Source organism: Nilaparvata lugens, chromosome X, assembly GCF_014356525.2.
Source record: "Nilaparvata lugens isolate BPH chromosome X, ASM1435652v1, whole genome shotgun sequence".
NCBI lineage: Eukaryota > Metazoa > Arthropoda > Insecta > Hemiptera > Delphacidae > Nilaparvata > Nilaparvata lugens.
This window is the reverse complement of record NC_052518.1, coordinates 1234432-1259326: the sequence shown is the minus strand read 5'-3', so window position 1 is coordinate 1259326 and position 24895 is coordinate 1234432. Positions and strand designations below refer to the sequence as shown.

The 24895-nt window shown below is 35.8% G+C and overlaps 1 protein-coding gene across 1 annotated transcript in view; it reads left to right on the top strand.

Annotated features, from left to right (window-relative positions):
* Window positions 1-24895, top strand: part of LOC111045068 — a 32013-nt gene that overhangs the window by 505 nt on the left and 6613 nt on the right. Inside the window, exons 2-9 of the mRNA XM_039441414.1 lie at window positions 1033-2373; window positions 2421-2851; window positions 5201-5308; window positions 10495-10743; window positions 14329-14538; window positions 18718-18910; window positions 21969-22207; window positions 24385-24504. Coding sequence (XP_039297348.1) covers window positions 1033-2373; window positions 2421-2851; window positions 5201-5308; window positions 10495-10743; window positions 14329-14538; window positions 18718-18910; window positions 21969-22207; window positions 24385-24504 — 2891 coding nt within the window. The remainder of the gene's footprint in view (window positions 1-1032; window positions 2374-2420; window positions 2852-5200; window positions 5309-10494; window positions 10744-14328; window positions 14539-18717; window positions 18911-21968; window positions 22208-24384; window positions 24505-24895) is intronic.

Here is a 24895-nt window from a genome sequence, read left to right as displayed (position 1 = left end):
TTCAATGGAGAGGAAAAAATTGTATCATGCGTCTATTTCGCTCGTGCGAAGCCAATGCATCCGGCTAACGAAAATTTTAGCGCGTCTAGTATAGTTTGGGCCTTAGTGGGGTTCCACAGCAAAGCTGGGCCGAGCCGAGCGGAATCCACGTGCGCGGTAACTATGCAGGATCTAGTCATGAGCATTCAAATTCAACGCCGGGCCGAGCCGAGCGGATTTGTGCAGTCGGCTTGACGCCCAACTCGAGCGTTTTCGGCCAACCGGATTCTGCCTTCTTTCAGTTTAGTTCGATCTTCCCACGTGGTGAGTTGCTCAGTATTTTTTATTACTGAGCGTATCGGCTTCAGTGCAAACGCAGGCAGATTCCGCCCGGCCCGGCTCAGCTTTGGTGTGAAATCCGCCTTAGAATTGCCATAGCTTCTCTGGATGTAGCCTATGACAATGTCATAATGACTATGTCAATGTTGGAACCATACAGTATATCGTGAAATCCTTTCCGGGATCAGACCCAGTAGTTGAAAAATTACCAAGCAAAGGTGTAAATGCAAGTTTCAAATTTGGAATTAATTTTGATAAGAGGGCGGAAATCATGACTAGCTCTGTTTGGCCAAAAAACCTAGTCTTGAAGCGTTTTTTATTCAGGAGAGACTCCAAGAAGACAGTCAGCTAGCTAGTACAAACGGATCTGACTTGAAAACTGTACAAATTGTAAATAAAATTCTCAAGTTTGTCTATGTGAATGTTCAATGTCTTAGAACCAAATTTAATTTAGTGTCTCTATTTGTTGACAATGTATGTCCTGATATTTTGTGTTTGAGTGAGCATCATTTGGTGCAGTCTGAAACCAATCACTACAACTCCATTTCTCATTTGAGTCTGGCAGCTGTTTATGCTAGGACAAATCACAAAAATGGTGGTGCTGCTATTTATGTTAACAAAATTTTGATTACAAACCTATTGATGTAACACAATACTGTGTTGAATTTGAAATTGAATTGGCTTGTGTGGAACTCAGTGCTTTGTCCATTATAGTGGTCTCTGTCTACCGTGCTCCAAGTGGAAACCTGGATAAATTCTTCGATTTGTTGGATGGATGCTTGGTGTTCTTGTCTAGGCTGGGCAGGCGGATGATACTGGGAGGAGACATGAACATACATCTGCAAGTTGAGGATGAAAAGTACTCTATATTCAAGTATCTTCTCCAGAGTCATGGTCTATTTATCACAAACCGTGAACCGACTCGTGGTAGCTCCTGCTTGGACACAATTGCAACATCCTTGAACACCTGGGAATATGAAGTGACTGTTGTTGATCCAGTTATTGCTGACCATGATGCAATTGTGATGGACCTGCACCTGGGGCTGGTGAGTGATTCTGGAGCTGGGCAGCCTGATACTGGACCAATCACATATCGTACTATCAGGGCAGACCGACTGCCTCTCTTCAAGGCTGCTGTTGATGGTGTTGACTGGAGCAATGTTCTGAACTGTTATCAGCCAGAGAACGCATTTGGTGTTTTCTTTGAGTCTTTTATGGATGTGTTCAACAGTCATTTTCCTTTAAAAGCCAGTACTTCCAGGAAATTTGCAAGGAATCATGGAAAGTCTGTAAAGATTCTCAATGACAAATCCTGGTACACACCAAGGCTGGCACAAATCAGAAATTTGATTGTTGCTCTCCATGCGAGGATGGGGCTCATTGATGATGAGGGGGGCAGACTTCATCTCCGCAACCAGTACCTGAGAGCAAAGAGCATTTATCGAGCTGAGGTTGATGCTGCTAAAAGGGCGGCCAACATGTCAAAAATTGAATCTGCAGGAAACCCATGTAAAGCTGCCTGGGACCTCATAAACCAGATCTCCAAAGATTGTTCGAGACCTAAATGTAAAGCTACACCGGATGAATTCAACAGCTTTTTTATTGGTGAGGTGGAAAAGATAGTTGCTTCCATGAATGATGTGAGATATAATGCTCCTGGTTACAATAACAACCGAGTGAAGTTAGAACGGTGGAAGGAGGTCAGACCTGCGGATGTTGTTCGTGTTATTCGCGGCTTCAAGAACTCCCACAGTCCTGACGTCCATGGAGTTACAGTTGGTGTGCTGAAGTGTGTTGCGGATGGGATTGCTCTTCCCCTGTCTCATGTGCTCAATGTCTGTATGCGACATGGCTGTTTTCCTGATGTCCTGAAGTTATCCCGCACGATTCCAGTCTTCAAAAAGGGTGACCCTGAGTCTATGAACAACTATAGACCTATATCAATCATTCCTGTATTGGGTAAGGTGTTTGAGGTCCTAATGAAGGAGCAACTTGTGTTCCACTTCGAGAGAAATAATCTTTTTCTGACGCACAGCATGGCTTTAGAAGTGGAAGGTCTACGTTTACAGCTGTCTCAGAGATGATTGATTTTATTGTTAAAGCCTTTGAGGAGAGAGATCTTGTTCACCTGGTCCTTGCTGATCTGAGTAAGGCATTTGATTGCGTGCCTCATGGAATTCTTCTTGAGAAGCTTGCTGGGTATGGACTGGGTGGTGAGGTGCTTGTGACCCTCAGATCCTACTTGACTGGAAGGAAGCAGATCATATCCATTGGAGGTGCTCTCTCACAGCCTATGCAGGTGGATCATGGTGTGCCACAGGGATCGGTGATGGGCCCACTACTCTTCCTGGTCATGATCAATGATCTTGGGCTTCTTGGGCCGGTGCTGATGTTTGCGGATGACACCACAATTTACTCTAGAGGGCGGACGGTTGAACAAGCTGGCTTGCAGGCTCAGCAAGTTTTTGATGATGCCAAGCAGTGGTTTGAGAGAAACAGACTCTGCTTGAATGAGGGGAAGACTCAGCAACTGGTTTGTGGACTTCGCAGCCTTGCTGACTCTGCCCATAAATCGTGGTGAAACTCCTGGGATTTGTCATTGACTCAAAATTGACATGGGCAGGCCATATTGATGGAGTTTGCACCAGGCTGGCACGAGTAATCTACTTGCTGCGTAGACTCAGAGCCCTTCTCAGCGGGAAAGATATGGTGATGGTATACTTTGCCCTTTTCCATTCCCATCTGCTGTATGGACTCCTGCTGTGGGGGCATGCAGCGGGCTGCAAGAGTGCTGATGCTCCAGAAGAAAGCACTTCGAGTGATCACCTCAGCAGGGCATCGTGAGCACTGTAGGCCTATCTTCATTGACCTGGGCATCCTTACGGTCTTCAACCAGTACATACTGTTGAGTCTGTTGCATGTTAAGGACACCGAGGGCAGTCATGTGCTGAGGGCTGATCGTCATGTGCACGCTACAAGGAGGAGACTTGACATTGACATACCTCGCTGCAGAACCAACAAGAGAAAAGACTCCTTCCCAATATTTGCACTGCGCCTATACAATGACCTGCCTGCTGGTGTGAAGAACCTGCAGGGTATTGCTTTTAAAAACCGAGTTGAGATCTGGCTGAAGAGGAACCCATTCTACTCAGTCAATGAGTATTTTAATGCTCACAAGGACAATATAGTTTGACCTGTCATCTTACCATTCGACGCCATCTATCCAGTTCCCTGGTCATGGATGTAGAAGGAGGAATTAAGGAATTGAGGAATTAAGGCTCATTATTATGTTGTCGTCTCAATTGTGGCAGAAAAAATCAAGCAGTATTGTTAAATGAAGATTTTAATTGACAGTGAAGCTTTCTCAAAGAAAGTAATGTCCCATAATAAGTCAGGGCCAAGCCATATTTAGCGTTTTTCAAGCGCCAAGCTTATCGAATTTAAAAACGCTTAACCTTCAGGTAGTCGCGCCCTACTCAATCACACGAGCAGTTGCGTGTTGTATTTATTACAGCATCCAATTTTCCAAGTGTTATGTACTCTGTTTACTGTCAAAACATATCAATTAATTGTATAATTACTTTTTCCATCTTCTTGGATTATTTTACGCCTATGAACATTTGTATGATTACCATTTCATAGCCCAATACGGTACATCAAGCAAAGCCATCAATTTTGTGTTATTGGTTCGTTTACAGTCCCCATATACAGTTTTCCCCTATCTTATGCACAGTGCGACTTATGTACTGTCGCGACTAAATAGCTCCTAAAGACTGTACCATTGCTCGGTTAATACTGCAACTCAGTGGAGTGATGGGGGAAAAGTTTTGGAATGCATAGGTGACTCATTCACTGACACCACCCCATTCAATAGTTTTGTGCAGCAAAAAAAACTGACACTGTTGTACTTTTCACAACAGCGCGACTGCCGTAAGGCTAATATGGTCTGACCCTTAGGCATTGCATAATTTGGGTATTGATCTTAGAAACAGTATTGAGAAATGGCTCAAGAGAAATCCATTCTACTTAGTGAATGAATATTTAGATGCGCACAAGGACAGTATGGTTTGACCTGCCATCTCAATTATCTCCTACTATCATGACTAACTTAATGCTACACCAAACAGTCAATTATTCGCCAACAAAAACAGCAATCAGAAAACTAGAATATTGACGTTTCCTCCATGGCAGATAGGCAAAGTTATCTCGTAAACGGCAGTACATCACAACAGGAGTGGAAATGATTGTGTAACTGCTATTTCAAATTGACCATACTTCTTTGCCGCACCCTGTATTTGAAGGATTTTTGTGGAAAAACTTCTATTACTTACTTGATACTTGAAGTAGTTGTCAATGACTGGGGTTTACAGATAGGAAGTGTCGGAATTTCTGATCACAGTACAATAACCTACATGGTCATTCACGCTGTGCTTGACTTCCAAAAAGAGGTTCCCTGTAAAAATCCTGCAGTGAGTAGAGTGGATTTTCTAGGAGTTTACTTTTCACTGTGGTATAGAACTAAGAGTCCCGTGTTTCCTGAATTTCTCTAGGAAGGCTGTTAAAAAATCGTATTGCCTGAGAAGGAAAGCTATTGAGAAGTTATTTAGAAGTACACATTTATTCAATTATTTCATATTTTACTTTTTCTGAAAGGTGATGCTCACATTCCTATTCTAGAAAAAAAACAAGAAACCTTACTATTCATTTCCTGTTGTAAAAGAAAATCTGGGCGACTATTTGTTTTCCTGAATTGAATTATTGTATTGTTCATATTATTTTTGGGTAGAAAATTATGTTCTCCATCTTTAATGTAAATAACTGAGAGTATAAACATAAAATGAAACATACTCAAAGCTCTAATAGTCTTTAATGTATTTTACAGCCTGGATCCAATTTCAAAGTTTATCCGGTCAAGGTGATCCATCATCCTGATAAACAGTTTTGGCATATTGATTTGAAAGAACCTCTCCAGCCAGGGAAAACAACACTCGTAAGTTTAAGCTAGTATATACTCACTTTGCTTATTAGGTCTACTGAGATTATTGAAACACAACGAATCTATCAAATACCGGATTATTTTAACATAATATTAGTTTAAACTCTTCAAGAGCCATTTTCAAGTCATTTAAACTTGAAAATGGATTTTGAATAGTTGAAACTAGGTGTGTTGTGATAAAATAAAAAGGTATACTTGATAACTTTACTTGTTTTTCAATAATGAAGCATGCATTTTTATTTTTAAAATACAAATTGACAGTCTACAGATGGAAATTACTGAGATATTGCAATTATTCAAATGCTAATGAATTAATATTTAATATTCAATTTTTCAATTCAATTTATTTCACCAAAACACAAAAACTTTACAAAGATGTGACAATCAGAAAAAAAACAATAATTATCATTCTAAATATCTATATCATCTATCTGTAAAATACGGCTGGAGGTGAAGAACTAACTACTGGCATAAGTGAAACACTTGTTCGCCAGTAGGAGTAGAGACTTACCGTAACTGTTTCTAAATCTTAAGCTAATAATTTAAAATGGAATATTTTTATTCAAACAATGGTAAGTATAATTAAAATAAATGCTATTAATTGTGAATTAATCCAGACAATAATGAATAGTTTTAAAAGCTGAAAAAAATTTTGAACTCATAAAATATTAAGATGGAAATAATAGTTGTGAAGTATCCAGTTTTTAATATTTATTGGTACAAGCTTAATATTAAACGAAAATCAAAATTAAATCCCAGGCTGACAAATAATTTTTGAATAGTAGCGCTCATCGAATTTCCATCTAGCTGTTTACCCTGTTGTCAATATTTGCAATAGCCGAAGTCTTCGGGGTGAATTACAGCATTTAATTTGGATTTTCGTTTAATAATAATTACAAATTGACAGGTTTAAAGTCTATACAGGGGTGAAGTTTAATGAATGTTGTATGAATAATTTAGTCTGTAATCTCCTGTTATCATATATTATTGTATAATATAATGATTTTTATTGACAATAAATGAATAAATAATGCTTTGAAACGTTTATATCTTTATTCTAAGAATTTTCAATTTCATCTTGAAAAAGTTGAAAATTAATTACAAGGATGTGTTTCATCTATATTTTTATTGTTTTTTTTTATTATTCAATTAGAAAATGCTCACACATCAAGTTTGCAAGGAGACTCATGCATCATGCTCGACTATGGACTTGGTGTGACAAATGGTGGTCATACTAAATGCTACCACTTATATACGATTCTTCATAAAACTGTTTGAGTTGCTTTTCCTATAATTCATACTACAAGGTGGTGCAGAGGAAACGCATGTTTTTCGAACCGCTAGTACTCGGCGACGGGAGGGGGTATCGACCTTGAACGAATGTTGGCAGACGGTTCATACTATGCCATTTCAGTCGCTATGTAGCATACACCATCGTGTGTTCACTGTCGAGCAGTTTATCAGAAACAATGGCCCATATGAATAAAACCAGAGCAAAAGCTCATGAGCAAGAGCATGGAGCATACGGTTTTGCTCATGAGCATTAGGTAGAAGCATAAGCATTTGCTCATTTCGATATGAATAAGCTTTACCTTATGCTCCTGAATCCTGGAGCAAATGCTCACGTATTTTAAAGATTTTTCATCAGCTGATTCACCTTTGTGGCCTTACTTAATTTTTATAGCTCACGTAAGTGCTAAATATGCAAGTTAGGAGACATCGCTTGTGTTTGCGTCGTCTGCTTTGTTTTCTATTTATGAATTGAGTTCTAGGCGAGTTGAGTTTAGAATTTTGAAATAATAGCGTGAAAAAATGTCATCTCTATAATAATCTTTAGCATATCTTATAATATCAATAGCCTTCTTATAATCGTCTACACTCTCATCTTTTTAAATGCCTATTTCGTATTCTGTGATGGTTATCTTTATATCGGATAGGTATCTTTTGTATTCATCCTTTTGCAGGAATAATGGTGATATATATCATGGTTGAATCTAAAAAGAGTTTTATAGTTTTCAACTATTGGTTGTGATCTTGTCTGGTATAGTTTCCTCTTACTCACACGAATTAGTTGAGCCATTTTACTATGAGCAAAAAGTGAAAAGCTGCTCCAGAGTAGACTCACCTTTTTTGAAGCATTTGCTTAATGCTCTAGTTTATTCATACAAATTTGAGCAAAAGCTTTTACTTTTGAGCAAATGCTCAAACTATTTTTTTGATGAGCATGAGCAAAAGGTTTTGCTCACGTTTATTCATAGAAAATTAAGCAAATGCTCCATATTTTAGAAGTATAAGCAAATGCTCAACTTTATTCATATGTCCCAATGAATCTGTAGCCACAGTGCAACGTATTCTTGGTCAATATTTTAGAGTTGGATGTCGAGGTGCAGTGCCTGATCGAATTACTGTACTCCGATGGGTTACAGCGTTTAGAAGTACTGGTTTAGTGATGAAAAAGAAACCACCTAGTCTTCCCCGTTCAGTTCTTACTCCGGAAAATGTAGACCGAGTCAGTGTCGTCTAGTCCTGAGACCATGTCATCTAGTCGATCTTTTAGGACTAGTAACAACTGCCGTTCAGACTCGGTCTACACTTTCCGGTGCACAAACTGAACAGAGGAGACCAGGTGGTTTACTTTTCATCACAGAATCAGTATTTTTAAACGCTGCAACCCATCGGAGTACAGTATTTCGATCAGACACTGCACCTCGACGTCCAACTCTAAAATATTGACGGAAAAGCGTTGCACTGTGACGACTACTAAATCATTGTTTCTAAAATACTGCTCGACAGCGAACACACGATGTTGTAAGTTCCAATGTTGGATATCGACTGAAACTGCAACATATTTCAAGGGTATTTATGTACCTCCTCCCATCGCCGAGTACTATCGGTTCGAAAAACATGCGTTTCCTCTAAATAATATTATATACAAGTACTAGACTTAGTATCTTAAGTTTCATAACCACACATAAATACCCTTGAAATATGTTGCAGTTTCAGTCGCTATCCAACATACACCATCGTGTGTTCACTGTCGAGCAGTTTATCAGAAACAATGGCCCATATGAATAAAACCAGAGCAAAAGCTCATGAGCAAGAGCATGGAGCATACGGTTTTGCTCATGAGCATTAGGTAGAAGCATAAGCATTTGCTCATTTCTATATGAATAAACTTTACCTTATGCTCCTGAATCCTGGAGCAAATTCTCACGTATTTCAAAGATTTTTCATCATCTGATTCACCTTTGTGGCCTTACTTTGTTTTTATAGCTCACGTAAGTGCTAAATATGCAAGTTAAGAGACACCGCTTGTGTTTGCGTCGTCTGCTTTGTTTTCTATTTATGAATTGAGTTCTAGGCTAGTTGAGTTTAGAATTTTGAAATAATAGCGTGAAAAATGTCATCTCTATAATAATCTTTAGCATATCTTATAATATCAATAGCCTTCTTATAATCGTCTACACTCTCATCTTTTTAAATGCCTATTTCGTATTCTGTGATGGTTATCTTTATATCGGATAGGTATCTTTTGTATTCATCCTTTTGCAGGAATAATGGTGATATATATCATGGTTGAATCTAAAAAGAGTTTTATAGTTTTCAACTATTGGTTGTGATCTTGTCTGGTATAGTTTCCTCTTACTCACACGAATTAGTTGAGCCATTTTACTATGAGCAAAAAGTGAAAAGCTGCTCCAGAGTAGACTCACCTTTTTTGAAGCATTTGCTTAATGCTCTAGTTTATTCATACAAATTTGAGCAAAAGCTTTTACTTTTGAGCAAATGCTCAAACTATTTTTTTGATGAGCATGAGCAAAAGGTTTTGCTCACGTTTATTCATAGAAAATTAAGCAAATGCTCCATATTTTAGAAGTATAAGCAAATGCTCAACTTTATTCATATGTCCCAATGAATCTGTAGTCACAGTGCAACGTATTCTCGGTCAATATTTTAGAGTTGGATGTCGAGGTGCAGTGCCTGATCGAATTACTGTACTCCGATGGGTTACAGCGTTTAGAAGTACTGGTTTAGTGATGAAAAAGAAACCACCTAGTCTTCCCCGTTCAGTTCTTACTCCAGAAAATGTAGACCGAGTCAGTGTCGTCTAGTCCTGAGACCATGTCGTCTAGTCGATCTTTTAGGACTAGTAACAACTGCCGTTCAGACTCGGTCTACACTTTCCGGTGCACAAACTGAACAGAGGAGACCAGGTGGTTTACTTTTCATCACAGAATCAGTATTTTTAAACGCTGCAACCCATCGGAGTACAGTATTTCGATCAGACACTGCACCTCGACGTACAACTCTAAAATATTGACGGAAAAGCGATGCACTGTGACTACAGACAGATTCATTGTCTCTAAAATACTGCTCGACAGCGAACACACGATGTTGTAAGTTCCAATGTTGGATATCGACTGAAACTGCAACATATTTCAAGGGTATTTATGTACCTCCTCCCATCGCCGAGTACTATCGGTTCGAAAAACATGCGTTTCCTCTAAATAATATTATAAACAAGTACTAGACTTAGTATCTTAAGTTTCATAACCACACATAAATACCCTTGAAATATGTTGCAGTTTCAGTCGCTATCCAACATTTGAACTTACAACATCGTGTGTTCGCTGTGGTTTTATCTTCACTCATAATCTATTCTCTCCATTGGACCATTCATGAAATAAACATAAATAGAAACGTTTTTTATCTCTTTTCTGTATAGGGCTACTTGTAATATAAATATAAAGAAAATAAAAATCTCAGTACCCTTTTTTTGAAATATTTTATCACTACATGTTTCGGACATTTATGCCATTTTCAAGTGATATGAAGTGAAAATGGCATAAATGTCCGAAACATGTAGTGATAAAATATTTCAAAAAAAGGGTACTGAGAATTTTATTTTCTTTATATTTATAGAAACGTTTGTATTTTAGTAATACCCTAATCATCACCTAGGCTTCAAACATTTGTAGATTGTTGCCTTTGTAAAATAGATGGAAGTTCAATGTGGAAATATTATGTATAGAGTTATAATTATATAGAGTTGAAATTCCGATATTCATTTATAAACACCGAGTATTAATTCTATAATATTTATAGTAATTAATTTATTTGTCTTGGATTGGGAAAATATATGCATTTCATATGCTAAAAAATGACTTTTTTTGTTGTAGGTGGAGATCGAGCTAGTCCTGACTAATGCTCTGACTTCTTTCCCAACCAAAATCACCCAAAAAGAGAAGCAACTTGTCCGTTTTACTGGGAATCATTACTTTTTTAGTCCCTACCAAGTGCTGAAGCAGACAACTACGGTGACCATTGGAACAAGACATGTCGAAACATATTCCAAATTACCACCCGTCTTGCAATCTGACTCAGTTTTCACCTACGGACCCTACTCGCAAATCCCGCCATTTTCTTATGTAAGTCGCACTAATGTATACTACCTAACATTTTATATTGACATTTAGAACCAGACCACATAAAGCGTTTTTACTTTCCTTGCCCTACTACCATAGGTAAGGAAAGTATTGCTTTCCAAAAAAAATTAAGGTACCCTAATTTCAAGTTTTCTATACGTTTCAAGGTCCCCTGAGTCCAAAAACATGATTTTTGGGTGTTGGTCTGTGTGTGTGTGTGTGTGTGTGTGGGTGTGTGTGTGTATGTGTGTTTATGTGTGTATGTCTGTGAACACGATAGCTCCATTCCTAATCAACCGATTGACTTGAAATTTTAAACTTAAGGTCCTTATACCATGAGGATCCGACAATAAGAAATTCAATAAAATTGAATTCAAAATGGCGGATAATTACTAAAAAACCATGTTTTTCACGGTTTTCTCGAAAACGGCTCTAACGATTTTCTTCAAATTTATATCATGGATAGCTATTTATAAGCTCTATCAACTGACATAAGTCTCATTTCTGGGAAAATTTCAGGAGCTCCGTAATATTCTTGAGAAAAATGGCGGATAATCACTAAAATACCATGTTATTCACGGTTTTCTCGAAAACGGCTCTAACGATTTTCTTCAAATTTATACCATGGATAGCTATTTATAAGCCCTATCAACTGACATGAGTCTCATTTCTGAGAAAATTGCAGGAGCTCCGTAATATTCTTGAGAAAAAAGGCGGATAATTACTAAAAAACCATGTTTTTCACGATTCTCTCAAAAATAACTTGACCGATTTTTTTCAAATTCATACCCTGTATAGTTTTTTATCAGCTCCATCAACTGGCATGAGTCTCCTTTCTGGGAAACTAATTGGGGGTCCACCCCATCCTTGATAAATGGACTTAGAAACCTCCTTCTCGTGCATGAGGTAGGTAGGTAGCGCAGTTCATAAAAAGAACACATAGTCGAGATATTTCATCTGTAGAACAGCTGCTTCGATGACTTTAAAAAAATGAGGACTAAAAAAATCATCGAGTTTCACAATTTACACAAAGGAAAAAGTACTCTGAAAACAATTATATATACACATATACAGAAGTCTGATCGTAGTTTCAAATATGAGCAAGAAAAGTTGTGTGAGTGTACCACACCGGATTTTTTTCAGGTGCCAACCCAATCAGACAATCTGAGAGTGTCCTTCCCTACCGACTCTGAAAACGCTTAATATGGTCTGGTCCTTATTGTGTTGCATATACAGAGTGTTCTGAAAAAAGGTGCCCATAATTCAGGACGTGATTCCTCTCATCAGAAGAAGAAAAGAAGTGCTTATTAACATAGGTCCGATAATGCTTGGTTACCAAGTTATACAGGGTGAAAGATTTCGTCTGAATTTCAGTTCCCCTGCCGAAACGAAGCTCTTCGGGTATTTGTGTGCTGTTAATCAAGATGTACAATTCAGCGTTCTTTATGTAAAATGAACTGAAAGATTGAATAAAACCGTTTCCAGACCTGTAGCTACAGTAATTTTCAAGATATTATGAAATACGCGAAACTTGGTCCCGAAAAACAAGTTCTTTTAAGGTTTGAAGCAGATTTACTATGTTAAATGTACAATAAACACAGAATATTTTTTTACAAAACTTGTAGAAAATTTAATTTCGAAGAGAAAGATGTAGAATGAGTCTATAATAGACAAACGCAACCTTGAAAAAATAATCCTTAATTACATACAAAACGCATGGAAAAATAGAGAACTTAACAGATTTTGTCTATTTTCCTCACATATCTTAATAATTACTGTAGCTACTGGTCTGGAAACGGTTTTATTCAATTTTTCAGTTCATTTTACATAAAGTACGCTAAATTGTACATCTTAATTAACAGCCAACAAATACCCGTAGGGCTTCGTTTCGGCATGGGCACAGAAATTCAGACAAAATCTTCCACTCTGTATAACTTGGTAACTAAGCATTTTCGGACCTATGTTAATTAGAACATTTTTTTCTTCTTTTGATGTGAGGAATCACGCACTGACTTATGGGCACCTTCTTCAGAGCATCATTTATAATAGCTTATAGTCAATAGGTAACTTTATACCGTATTTCAAACATGTTATTTTACAGTCGACTCTTTATATTATAAGGCACCCTCAATATTTAGAGGTCACCTTTTTCCAGAACACTCTGTATACATTCTTTTCCTCTATTGATTCAACATTGAATTTAAAAACTCTTGTGGTTTATTTATTGTTATTGATTTTTATTTTATGTTAGAAGCCTCTTGCAGTCATTCTTCTTGACTACATAATAATTATTTTCAATTTTTGTGTAGTTGAGAAGTTGATATTGTGGTAATTATTCATATTCAATGAAAAAGACTAAGAAATTGTCAAAAAACCACAGATTTATTGATACTTAGAAAGACCATGTGTATTGAATTTTCTAGATTTAAGAATATATCATAGCATTGGTTTTCACAAGTTTTCTATTTTCAGAAAACCAACCCCTTACTGATGTTATCATTCCTCTTCATTCTTGTTATCCTATTTCTCACAAACTTGCTGCTTTCAATAGCATGGTCTATAGAGCACCAACAATACCTATGAGTCATCATGATTTTGATACTGAGATCACTAAAATTAAACAGATAGCTGTCACAAATGGGTATGAAGAAAGTATGGTGGATAGATTATTGAGTAAAATTAACAGACAAATTTCAATCAATTCTAGCTTTGTAGGCTCAAACTGTGAGGAGAAGACTTGGATAACAATCCCATATTTAGGCCTTGTATCTGATAAGATAGGTAGGGAATTGAAGAGGAATGGATTTCATGTTGCTTTCAAGACCAAACCGATTTTAAATAGTCTATTTAGCTGGAGTAAAGACAAAATTGATATTTGGGATAAAAGTGGGGTGTACAAACTTAAATGTGGTGATTGTAATGCTTGTTATGTGGGTCAAACTGGTGGAAGTTTCAAAATTAGAATTAAAGAACACATCAGAGATTGGAATAAACAAAATGGGGAATCTAACTTTGCAGAACATTTGATAACAAATAATCACAAGTTCACAGTTGAGGAGAATGTTGAGTTTCTGCATGTAAAGGCAAATCTTTGAATATTCTAGAGGCTTTAGAAATAACAAGAGTAATTAAGGAAAATTCCCAGTATAGTTTAAATGACCAGATTTATTTCAACCAATACAACACTACGAATTTAGTTTTATCATAGCATTGTAAGCATACATTAGTCAATAGTTTTTCCATTTACATATTTGTTTTATTATCTTTCACACTTGTTTTCTTGGTTCTTATTTTGTACTGAAAGTAAATTTTGTTATCATGGCGAGTCTGTTGCTTAAGCCGCCATTTGACACCGTTGAGTGGGAGGAGACTGTCTAACTGGGCCAATGGCAGGCGTTCATGCCCTTGACCAATAGCAGTACTCTCCTACTAGTATAAATTCTGCTACTCTTGTATTTAGTTTTAGTTTATCAGAGATTGACAATTTTATGGTGTAATAACCGAAACCGGTCTTTCTAAGTATCAATAAATCTGTGGTTTTTTGACAATTTCTTAGTCTTTTTCATTCAATTATTTTCAAATTTCCAGGATCGTATGTATTTACACTATGAGAATAACTCTCCGTTCTTAAGCGTTACCAACTTGGAAAGAACAATAGAGGTATCGCATTGGGGAAATATTGCCATTGAGGAAACAATAGACCTTCTGCATACTGGAGCTCAACTGACTGGGCCTTTCTCGCGTTACGAGTATCAACGAGAGGTTCAAAGCGGCATTTCCAGTGTCAAATCTTTCAAGGTAATCAAAATATGCCACTCTAATTTCGAGCAATCTAATTTTACGTGATGATCACACTAATTATTCCATTGTGGGATAAGCGAGACAAAAGATATCATCGTCGAGATGTTCAAAAGAATCTGTAGACAAAGATTGCTGAACAAATAGGTATGAATAATCTGAAGGTAAGATTATTGTAATGAATAATCAATTTAGTGGATATCTGTTTATTCAATTTTCAAAATCTCCATATAATCATTGTTTATGAAAAATTTTGGTGGCTATGATAGTAGTTAATTCAATAATTGGCAACCAGCCAACTACTGAACTAGACTGAAGTAAACTGTTCCAATGGACGACCATATTCGGTCGAATTAAATACCAGTAGATTCGTCCGATCCAACGGCCGAATTGAATACGGTTCCAGTGGACGGCTAACCTACTGCGCCTCTTCCTGGATCAACAGTTGTCACACTAACGTTGTAGATGTGCAACTGAACAATTCAATGTGCATAATTTCGGGAGCCTCACGATCCACTCCAGTTTCCTGGCTCCCTGTGCTCAGCAGCATACCCCCACCTCCTCTTCGCAGAGCACAAGCTCTACTTCGGCTCTATGAAAGGATTTGCTCCAATCATCTACTCCCCATCCATCAGGACATTCCGGATTTATAAAGAAGGGAGCTAAAGTCTAGAAGGCCAGCGGTCAGGATGGTAGAGCAGTTAAGAAACGGGAGGTTCTCTCTGACCATAAGGGTAACCGTCTACTGGAACCGTATTCAACCGATCCGTTCGGCCGTTGGATCGGTAGAATCTGCCGGCCGTCAACTCGGCCGAATACGTTCGTCCATTGGAACCGTTTTCGTCAGTCCAATTCAGTAGTTGGCTGGATGCCAGAAAGTGAAGTGGCAAGCTAGTTAGTAGGGAAAGTGATTCTTCTTTGTGTGTTTATTTACAAAGTGTGTAAGATTCCATCCATCGAATGGATTTAGATGAGATTATATTACTTGAAAGTGCCTACTAATCATCAATTATTTATTTATTACATTCCACAGTCACAATATCAATATATTATAACACAATTATTTCTACTTTTTAATTCCACATCAGTAGAATTTTCTACATTTTTCCACTTGAATTCAGTTTTTTCTCTTAGTTTTTTGGTGTTAGAAACAAAATAGGCAAACTCATAATTTCCCCAACACATTCAAATAACTGTTTAAATTCACAACCTTCTATATAAGTCAATTGTGAGAAGCCTGTTAGAATATGCATGTGAAATTTGGAATCCATATTATAATGAACAGATTTACCTACTGGAACGTTTACAGAACAAATTTTTGAGATGCATTTATTACAGGAAACATAATATCTTTTGTCCTTTTGATTATCCTTCCAATTCACTTAGAGATGAGTTCGATTTTACTTCATTGAAAGTAAGACGCGATGTCAAATCACTTATTTTCCTTTATAATTTACTAAATAATAAAATTGATTCATCCCATTTGCTATCAAAAATTAATATATATGTCAATACCATTGCTCGCCGTTCTGGTTTTTCATTTGATATAGCGCGCTCTAGAACCGTAAGTCATTATAACTCTCCTCTAAATAGAGCTCAGAGAATCTTTAATCATTGTTCGGAACACTTAGACGTCTTCTGGTTCTCCCCCTCCAAATTCCGTAAGATCTCATATAACTTGGTTGGTAGCATGTGATCTGTCTTTTTGTGATTGGTGTACTAATTTTATAAAATTTCTATTATTATTAATTTGATTATTCATTCTTGGTTTTACACAGACATCCTTTCTCTCTTCATTCTTTCTTCTTCTTTTTTTCTCTTTTTAATATTACTTGATTCTATTTTGTTTAGTAATTATTCTTATAATCAATTATTATTGTTTACTTCAATGATTATTTGTATTCTTTCATATAATTGTATATTTCTTCTTTTTTATCTTCTTGTATTCCAAATTGTATAATGTGTTGAAAATATTGTATTGTGTGAAGGAGGCAAAATGGGTTTATCCTGTTGTCTCCATTAATAAAATTATTATTATTATTATTTAAATTCACAGATTCAGTTATTCATATCATCATACAAAAATAATTATTAAATATTCATTTATTAACTAAATATCAACAAAAGTAGAAGAATTTTATCTTAAAAACTTGAAATGATATTGTTTGATGACTTTGGAGGGTTATTTGAGGATGAACGCTATGACACAATTATAGAGTATGATGATGTGTTGAATTTTCAGCCGTCATTGAAATAGAACAATGCTTGTAAAACATCTTTATGACACAGAACAACTTCAAAAAAACAAACAAGACTGTGAAACAATTTTAGGTTAGGAACTCTAGTTGCTGTCTCAGCTCGACTAGCTACTTCGGCCGGATAGAGCCGGAAAATCCCATTCAATTCGGATCGAAAAATTGATCGGCCGTGCACGGCCGTATGAACCGGTTGCAATGGATGAGCATCTATTCCTTTCTTTGTTTGGGGATCGTTCGGACGAGTTGGGTAGTTCTCGGCCGATGCTAGTTCGGACGAAAACGGTTCCAGTGGACGGCCACCTTGGATTGAGAAAGGAAGTGCCCCCCAGGAATACCGGAGAGCTATTTCTCAGGCATTGGGCCTCCTGGTTCAGCTCCCCCGGCGCATCTTGGTGACGCTTAAAAGAATTAGAACCCAACATGGGAGATGCAATGCATCATTTTTGAAATGGGGACTTGCAGACTCACCACTATGTGACTGTGGGGCGATGGAGCAGACAGTGCACCACATTATATTTGAATGTGAGAGACGTGCCTACCTGAGCGAGGCTAACTTCACTGTAGCCAGTCCCCAGGCAATACACAGTACATTACAACATTTTACGTGCACTTATTACAGTGTGAAATTTTCTTAATTCTGACAAAAATACCATACTCTAAATAAATAATTTTTTGATATCATATTCATTTCAGAGGGTTCCCATCATCGAGTTACTTGATCTTGAAAGAATGTAGTACAATTAATCTTTTGATTAATTGTCAGGAAAATGATCTAGTATACTTTGGACATTTTTCCAAATTTTGTGTCTGGTTTAAGACAAGGGTATTTCCTGAAACGGGAGCAAAGAAGCCGGGTACTCAAGTTGCTCAACCAGCAATAGCCACACACCAGGCAGGTTTCTTTCCCAAAACAGGAGTTAACCCTCAGATGAGTGCCGTCACCGACAGGAGATGATTGATTGATTGATTGATTGATTATATGCCTCCTTATTAGGGCGGAATTAGGACTCCTGGTCCTCTCTGCCACACAACCCTTTACAAAAGAAGACAAATTTACATAAGAACAGAAAATAGATTAAATATTATGTAATAAGATTACATAAGAATTATATATAAGTAAATAAAACTAATTATCAAAATACAATAACATATAATAAAAGAGAATTTTAAACTTTATTTATTTATACAATTGGAAACAATATTTCAAATTCCACTAGATAAATCTATAGGAAAACCTATCAGAAATGAAGATCTACACTGACTGGTATTAAACATCACACGTGGCGTTTGTGAAAACGTTTTTCACATTTGTGAAAATTTTTTGTAAGCCAATAAAATTTGATTTGATTTTGTGTAGTTGAGAGGTTGATATTGTGGTAATTATTCATATTAGATAAAAAGACTAAGAAATTGTCAAAAACCACAGATTTTGCTATAAAATCTGTGGTTTTTGACAATTGTTTAGTTTTTTTACTTAAAATAAATAGATAACCGCATGAAAATCTCACAACACTGTCACTAAACCTGGATTGGTTGAAGTTGCATGAAAATTTTTGTTTTTAATCAGTTTTTAAATATCAAAATTCAAAATTTTTAGTTTAGTCATTAGTTTTGAAGTGGAAATTGGACTTTTTGAAGTGAAAGTGAAATCTTAACCTTATTCTTTTTTGAAACTTTTGTTTGTAAAAATTTGGGAGAAGACAGTTTTGGGCTATGCCTGTTGTCTTCACCCGATCATATTATATTTATTATAATTATGATTTGTAATTGTCATTGAAATAAATAAATAAAATGTCAGCCTTTTCCTGCCAGGTACCGAGTTGTAAAAAATTAAGAAAATATAGTTGAAAACCTAATTCTGGAACCATCCTCGTACATTGTATTGAAAGGACTCACTAACAAAACATTGTATCATTTCCAGACTATTCTTCCAGCTGCTGCATCAAGCGTGTATTACAGGGATGAAATTGGTAACATTTCTACATCACACATGAGAATTCTGAGTGACTCTGTAGAATTGGATCTGAGACCAAGATTTCCTCTGTTTGGAGGGTGGAAAGCACACTATATTCTTGGGTACAATGTTCCCAGCTATGAATATCTCTACAACTTAGGTAAAACTTATGACACAACGTCCAGTATTGATTTTATCTTCACAATTTAGTATCATAAGGATTATATTGTACAATATATATTTTGACCAAGTGTGATTGACTAATATTGATCATATTAGTGTACATGTTGATTCATTCGAAATTGTGATGTATATCCAATAGTGTATTTCTTTGAATATGATTTCTCTTTGAATTAAAATTGTAGTTTAAACCATCAGCTGACTCAATTGATACACATTATTATAAATGCGAAAATACTTTAATTAGAGTGGTTTAATAGTTAAACAAACTTCCGATAAAGCGATCCTTTCTCATCAGATATTTAGTCGGAACCACATTCCGATGTTTTCACTCATTGAACAAAATTTACTAAAATTGAAGGTTTCCAGGAAAGTTTATTTTTTCGGTAATATCAGCAGTGAACTTATTTTATTCAGGCTATAATTTGTGAATATGAGAATGGCAAGGGCAGTAGTGTGAGACTGCCAAACATATTTTTGTAATCAATTTGTGTTACAGTTTTTTGGGATTGCCTATAAAATTAGATTTATTTTTATAAAAATACATTTATATATTTTTGTATTATATTTTAATTAGATATATTTTTGTAATCAATTTGTGTTACAATTTTCGGGATTGCCTATAAAATTAGATTAACATTACCTAAAAGGTTCTGTTTCATTATGTTTCAAGGTAAAATACCATAATTACTGAAATACTTCACAATTTGAAATACAGAACAAAATTAATGTCACCCCAATTTTTCCCTATTAAGTATGAATATAAAACCTGAATTATCAGTCACCCAGAAAACAATTATAAAATCTGGCCTTGGCCTTTGCAGAAGATTTCCATCCGACCAGTTGTTCCTGACTTTTGATGTTTTCAGAATTAGGCAACTCTTCATCAAGGCAGTTCTTTTGTACATGTTTAAGAATAAAATATACTTCAATTCAAAAGTCTAATCACCCTCATTTTACTAGGCATGCCCGATTTCATCACCCGGGTCTCCCGCGTAACTTACGCTCAGCTTGCGATAGGAATATATCATTTCTGTGTCACACCATTATGAATGATATTCCTCATGAAATTAGTCAGCCGGGCATATATAAAATATCCAAATACAAAAAATCGTTTCAAACTGGCTGAAGACTATGGATGTAGATCAATGTGAGAGGCTGCTACAATCTGCCTACCAACACTAAATTAACCTTACCCAATTTCCTCTTTTTTCCCTTTCTCTCTTTGTCAACCGACTGTCAAGTGTAGACCCTTTTCTCATGGATATATCCTTTGCCATTGTGATTGCTCCGTATTCAACGTGTCTGAGTGTGTGTGTTATATTATTATTATTATTATTAAATAACATAAAATACTTTCAGTAGAATAAAACATATTATACAGTAGTTCTGAACTCATTGACCTACGAACAGGCCTATTAGGCCTATGTGGGCAATTATTATTTCATTATTAGGGTTCAGATACTTTGCTAAGCAGTGCAATGTTCTCACATCTAAGGCTAAACTACAATAGTCTAAAGCTCTTTATTTATAACACTATTAATAGATACCAATCTTTATTATTTCTTATAAGATGTACCACTATTATATTAGGTCACCTGGTCATATGGGACATATATATTTGTCTCATATTGATCAGGATTTTAGAGTTTTAAAATTAAAAAAGTTCAATGAACAGTGTTTTTGTCTTTGAACAATCTTTGTCATCGACAGAAAGATTGTTTATTTCATTTGTTGTCAAAATTAACGTAGCTTCTCTTTTGTTTCTAATAACAAACGTGCCGCTTCTGCGACAGATAAAAATATGTACTTGAAATGGCTTTCATGTTTGGCATTGACTGAGTTTATATTAATACCCAAAATTTAACTTTTGGCCAGTGAGCTCGTTCGTTAGGACTGTGAGTTAAGTCCGGCTGATCCAGTGAAAAAGGCTAGATTTCGTTTCGTTTTATAATACAGTTATTCTGTCACAGATCAGGCAGTTTAAAAATAATTGTATTGTTAAGGGAGACGGGTTCTGAGCCTATTCATTGGTTCAGTTAATATTTGTTCTTTTAAAATACTAAAGTCGCGATTAAACCAGTGAATGCCAAAGGGGGAAGCCTTTTCAAAAAGGTAGGTGACTACTGAATCCTTGTTCTTAAAATTTTCATAACCACAAAGATTGAATCATAATTAGCTGCAAGCGAGTGTTTTCCCCATAAAATTAATATGAATAATGTTTCATAATAAAATTAATCTTGTTTTGTTTAAATGTATATATATGTTAAAGATTCATTAATTAAAGTTCTAGTTAACCAGTTCTCTTTTGTTATAATAGTTGGTTGCCCTCACATAATTGGTGTAGGCACATCGTGTTTACAAATATAATATTATTATTGTATTACTCCTTATGTCATGATGTCTTAAGCTGCGTACAGATATACGCGCCTCCAACCCGCCCCGCGCAAGCTCCGCCCTCGTTCCGCCATCGCTCCGCCTCCGCTCTGTACACGCACCAATCATGAACGTTACGGGAGATGTTAGCTGTTCTCGCGTTCCACTCTTGCTCCCCGGTCGATCATCAATCGCTCTGCTCGAGTGACGTTCGGTTGCGGAGCAGAGCGAAAGTCTGTACGCACCTCTAAGTTTCATTTTACATAATTGTTACGTTGTGCTGCATGCATTATAGAGAGATAGATAGATAATTCAGCAGCCACTGACCACCTCTCAAAGGGGTATATGGACTTGTCAATCATTTAAATTATTCAACTTGAATTGTGCATTTATAAAACAGATTGTAACATATAATACTCTCGAAGGTCTACGAAAAATCACCGTGAACTAAAGCAACTGAAAAACTCCTGAATCGAATAAAAGCACTGTCTTCAACTGAACTCTCAGTTTTTCAAGCGTTAGACACGGCATTTTGTGCCCTTTTTAAATATTATTATCATATATAATTTGGCGAAATAAACTCAATTCAAATATACTGTGTATTGATATGTTTGATATATTCATAAATTTTCGTGAGAATAATTTTTTTCCACATTTTTAAGGTGATGATTACAAACTGAAAATGCGAATTGTTGATCACATATTCGATGACATGATTATTGATGGAGCGATTACCAAAGTAATTTTACCAGAGGGCGCACATAAGATTAGACTCAGTACTCCGTACCCTGTTGAAAGACTTCCAAACTCCTACCACTACACCTACCTTGATACAAAGGGCAAGCCTGTGATTTCTCTAAAATTGAAAAATTTGGTTGAACATCATATTCAGGATTTCGAGGTAAGGAGCTCTAATCAATTTTTTCATTTATCTGGCATTTCATCAATTAATATATACCGTATATATAGCCAAACACAAAGAGAAATATTTTCAACTGTGGTTAAAAATACAAATATGTTGTCAAATTCTACACAGTTCTACACAACTGTGTAGAATTTGACAACATATTTGTGTTTTTATTCAATTATGGAACGGTTCTACAATATTGACAATGACTCAGTCGAATTTTTAACACTGTGGTTGTTTCAATCAGTAATTAAGCTCCGTTTAAATTCCTGTTCGTGAAGACAGCTTTTCTTAACCTTCATTTATTCCAAATTCACCTTAAGCAGGATTTTCGTTTGTGCGTAAATGCCGTTGTCTCCCACGACAGGGTGAGAATCTTAGATTGGGTAGATTTCAATTTGTCTAAATAACTTGAAAGATTATCTTCAATCATGTTTTAATGGGGGAGGTTGAGTTAATACTTTTTCCTACAGGTACCTTGATTAGTGACCATTCCTGCACTGATTACAGAACGCAAAGAATCACTTTTCCGCTCTAGTGCGCAAAGTATTACTTTGCGTACTCTTAATACTTTGTGTATTATCTTGCAGCCATCCCAATCAGCTGTTGACATTGTTGGCGTGTATTTTGAATGCGAATTTGTTCTATCTATATTTTTTCTGATTCTCAGATAAATAAAAATGAGAACTCATTAAATTATACATTTTGAATATTATTAATTATTCATTATTTCAAATAATATTTTTTTTCATTCATAAATTGATTGGTTGAAAAATTATTTAGAAATCAAGATTCACTCAAAATTATTCAAATTTTCAAATTAATTGGATTAATTTAATTTTCAATTTGAATAAATTATCGATTATTAATTTTCAATTGGATTATCAAGTTTAAAATGAATTAAAGTTGTTATTAATAACAAAATTATACAGACAAACATTTTATGGATTTCAGCCATCATTTTACCCATAATCAATCACTTCTCATATTCAATGGTAACTGTAGGAAAAATTTAATGTGAAATACGTGAGCAAAGTTCCTCTGCTGCACTCAAGAAACCATTCTGCCCTCGCCTACGGCTCGTGCGTAAACGTTTCTTTCGGTGCAGCAAACTGTCACTTTGCGCACTTGTTGCACAAATAACTATTTTATACTTTTAAATGGCAATATGTTGTATTATTAGAAATGTTTTGATTCTTGATTAATAAATCAGCTGTTTTAGCACACTTGAAATTTGGAAAATATGAATGTCAACAATGCTTGTCGTCGTCGACTGCAGAAATTTACGCACAAACGAAAATGCACCTTTAGGATGGCCACTAACAACAGGACAAGTGCGTTGAACATATGTGTGAACACACATGTTGTGTAATCAACGAAAGGCTTCGAACAAATTTTTTTGAGGTTGGGTTTTTGTAGCTTCGATTTTTTGTTGTTTCTTTATTATTATTATTGGTTGTTTATTTCAAGTTAGAATGTGCTGTCAAACAGCTGTGAATGTCTTTTTTGTTCGAAGGCATGTCCGTTCACACATGTTCGACACACTTGACGTTAGTGGCCACCCTCATTGGGTAAATATTCAAAACTTGATTGTTTGGTAGTAAGAGCAGAGGCAGTGCTTATAATAATCAAATAATTCAACTATCAAAAATATACAATCTTGTTTCTACTTGCATGATAGCATTTAATTTACATTGTTTGCGTTCAAAGCCACTGATAAATTCCATTGTGTTTTTTTACGTTCAGTAAAAAACCTCATCACAGATTAGTGATCACAGAATGGAAACTCGGCTAGTATCCTGACGCCAAAATCCGCCACCTTGAAAGAAAATGTAGCAATATAGCAGTAATTTTAATTTCTAACAAGATGATGCAATTCTTGTTGCAACAGTATTGTATTTGCTGTTGATTTGTTGTTGATTACAAAAATCTTCTAGATCTTTAGTATATAATAATCTTTCAGATTGTCCCCTCAATGGCCGATTTCAATTCCAACTATACTAGCACTGCATGTGAGTCTATGCATCGTTCAACGACCTAACAGTGCTTCGTTCAGAGCCACGTTCACTCACCGTTCTCATCGTTCACTCACCGATCAGTGGCTTTGAACTCAACCATTCTCTCTACCACATGATATTATCATTATTAATAATGTCGATATATCTTTTCAGATCAACTATGTGTTCCCAAGAGTGCTCTTGTTTCAAGAACCAATTCTTGTTGCAACAGTATTGTATTTGCTGTTTCTAATGGTGATCATATACGTTCGACTGGATTTCTCCATTACTAAGGTAATAAATTATCTTTTATTTGGCCTAACTATTAGAGATCAACACCAACTGCATTAGTAAATTTATTGTTGGAAGTTTTCAGAGACTCCTGGTATTCAACTAATAAAATAACTTTAATGATATTCAAGGCACGCTTTGTTTGATTTCAACTTTGAATAAATTATTCTGTTGCCCTACATACAATAATAGAATCTTGTTATAAGAGCGATTGTACAAACGACAATATAGATTTACATTTATCTTTTAATCACTTTTATATCATATAAATTGTGTCGTAACTTATGTTTGAATTTTTATTGTATTTCAAGATTTTGTTTAGAGTTCAGGAGCCGTATCAGTGTTCTTACCTGTTGCCTCTATTAAAAATGAATAAATACGATGGTATTTTTTT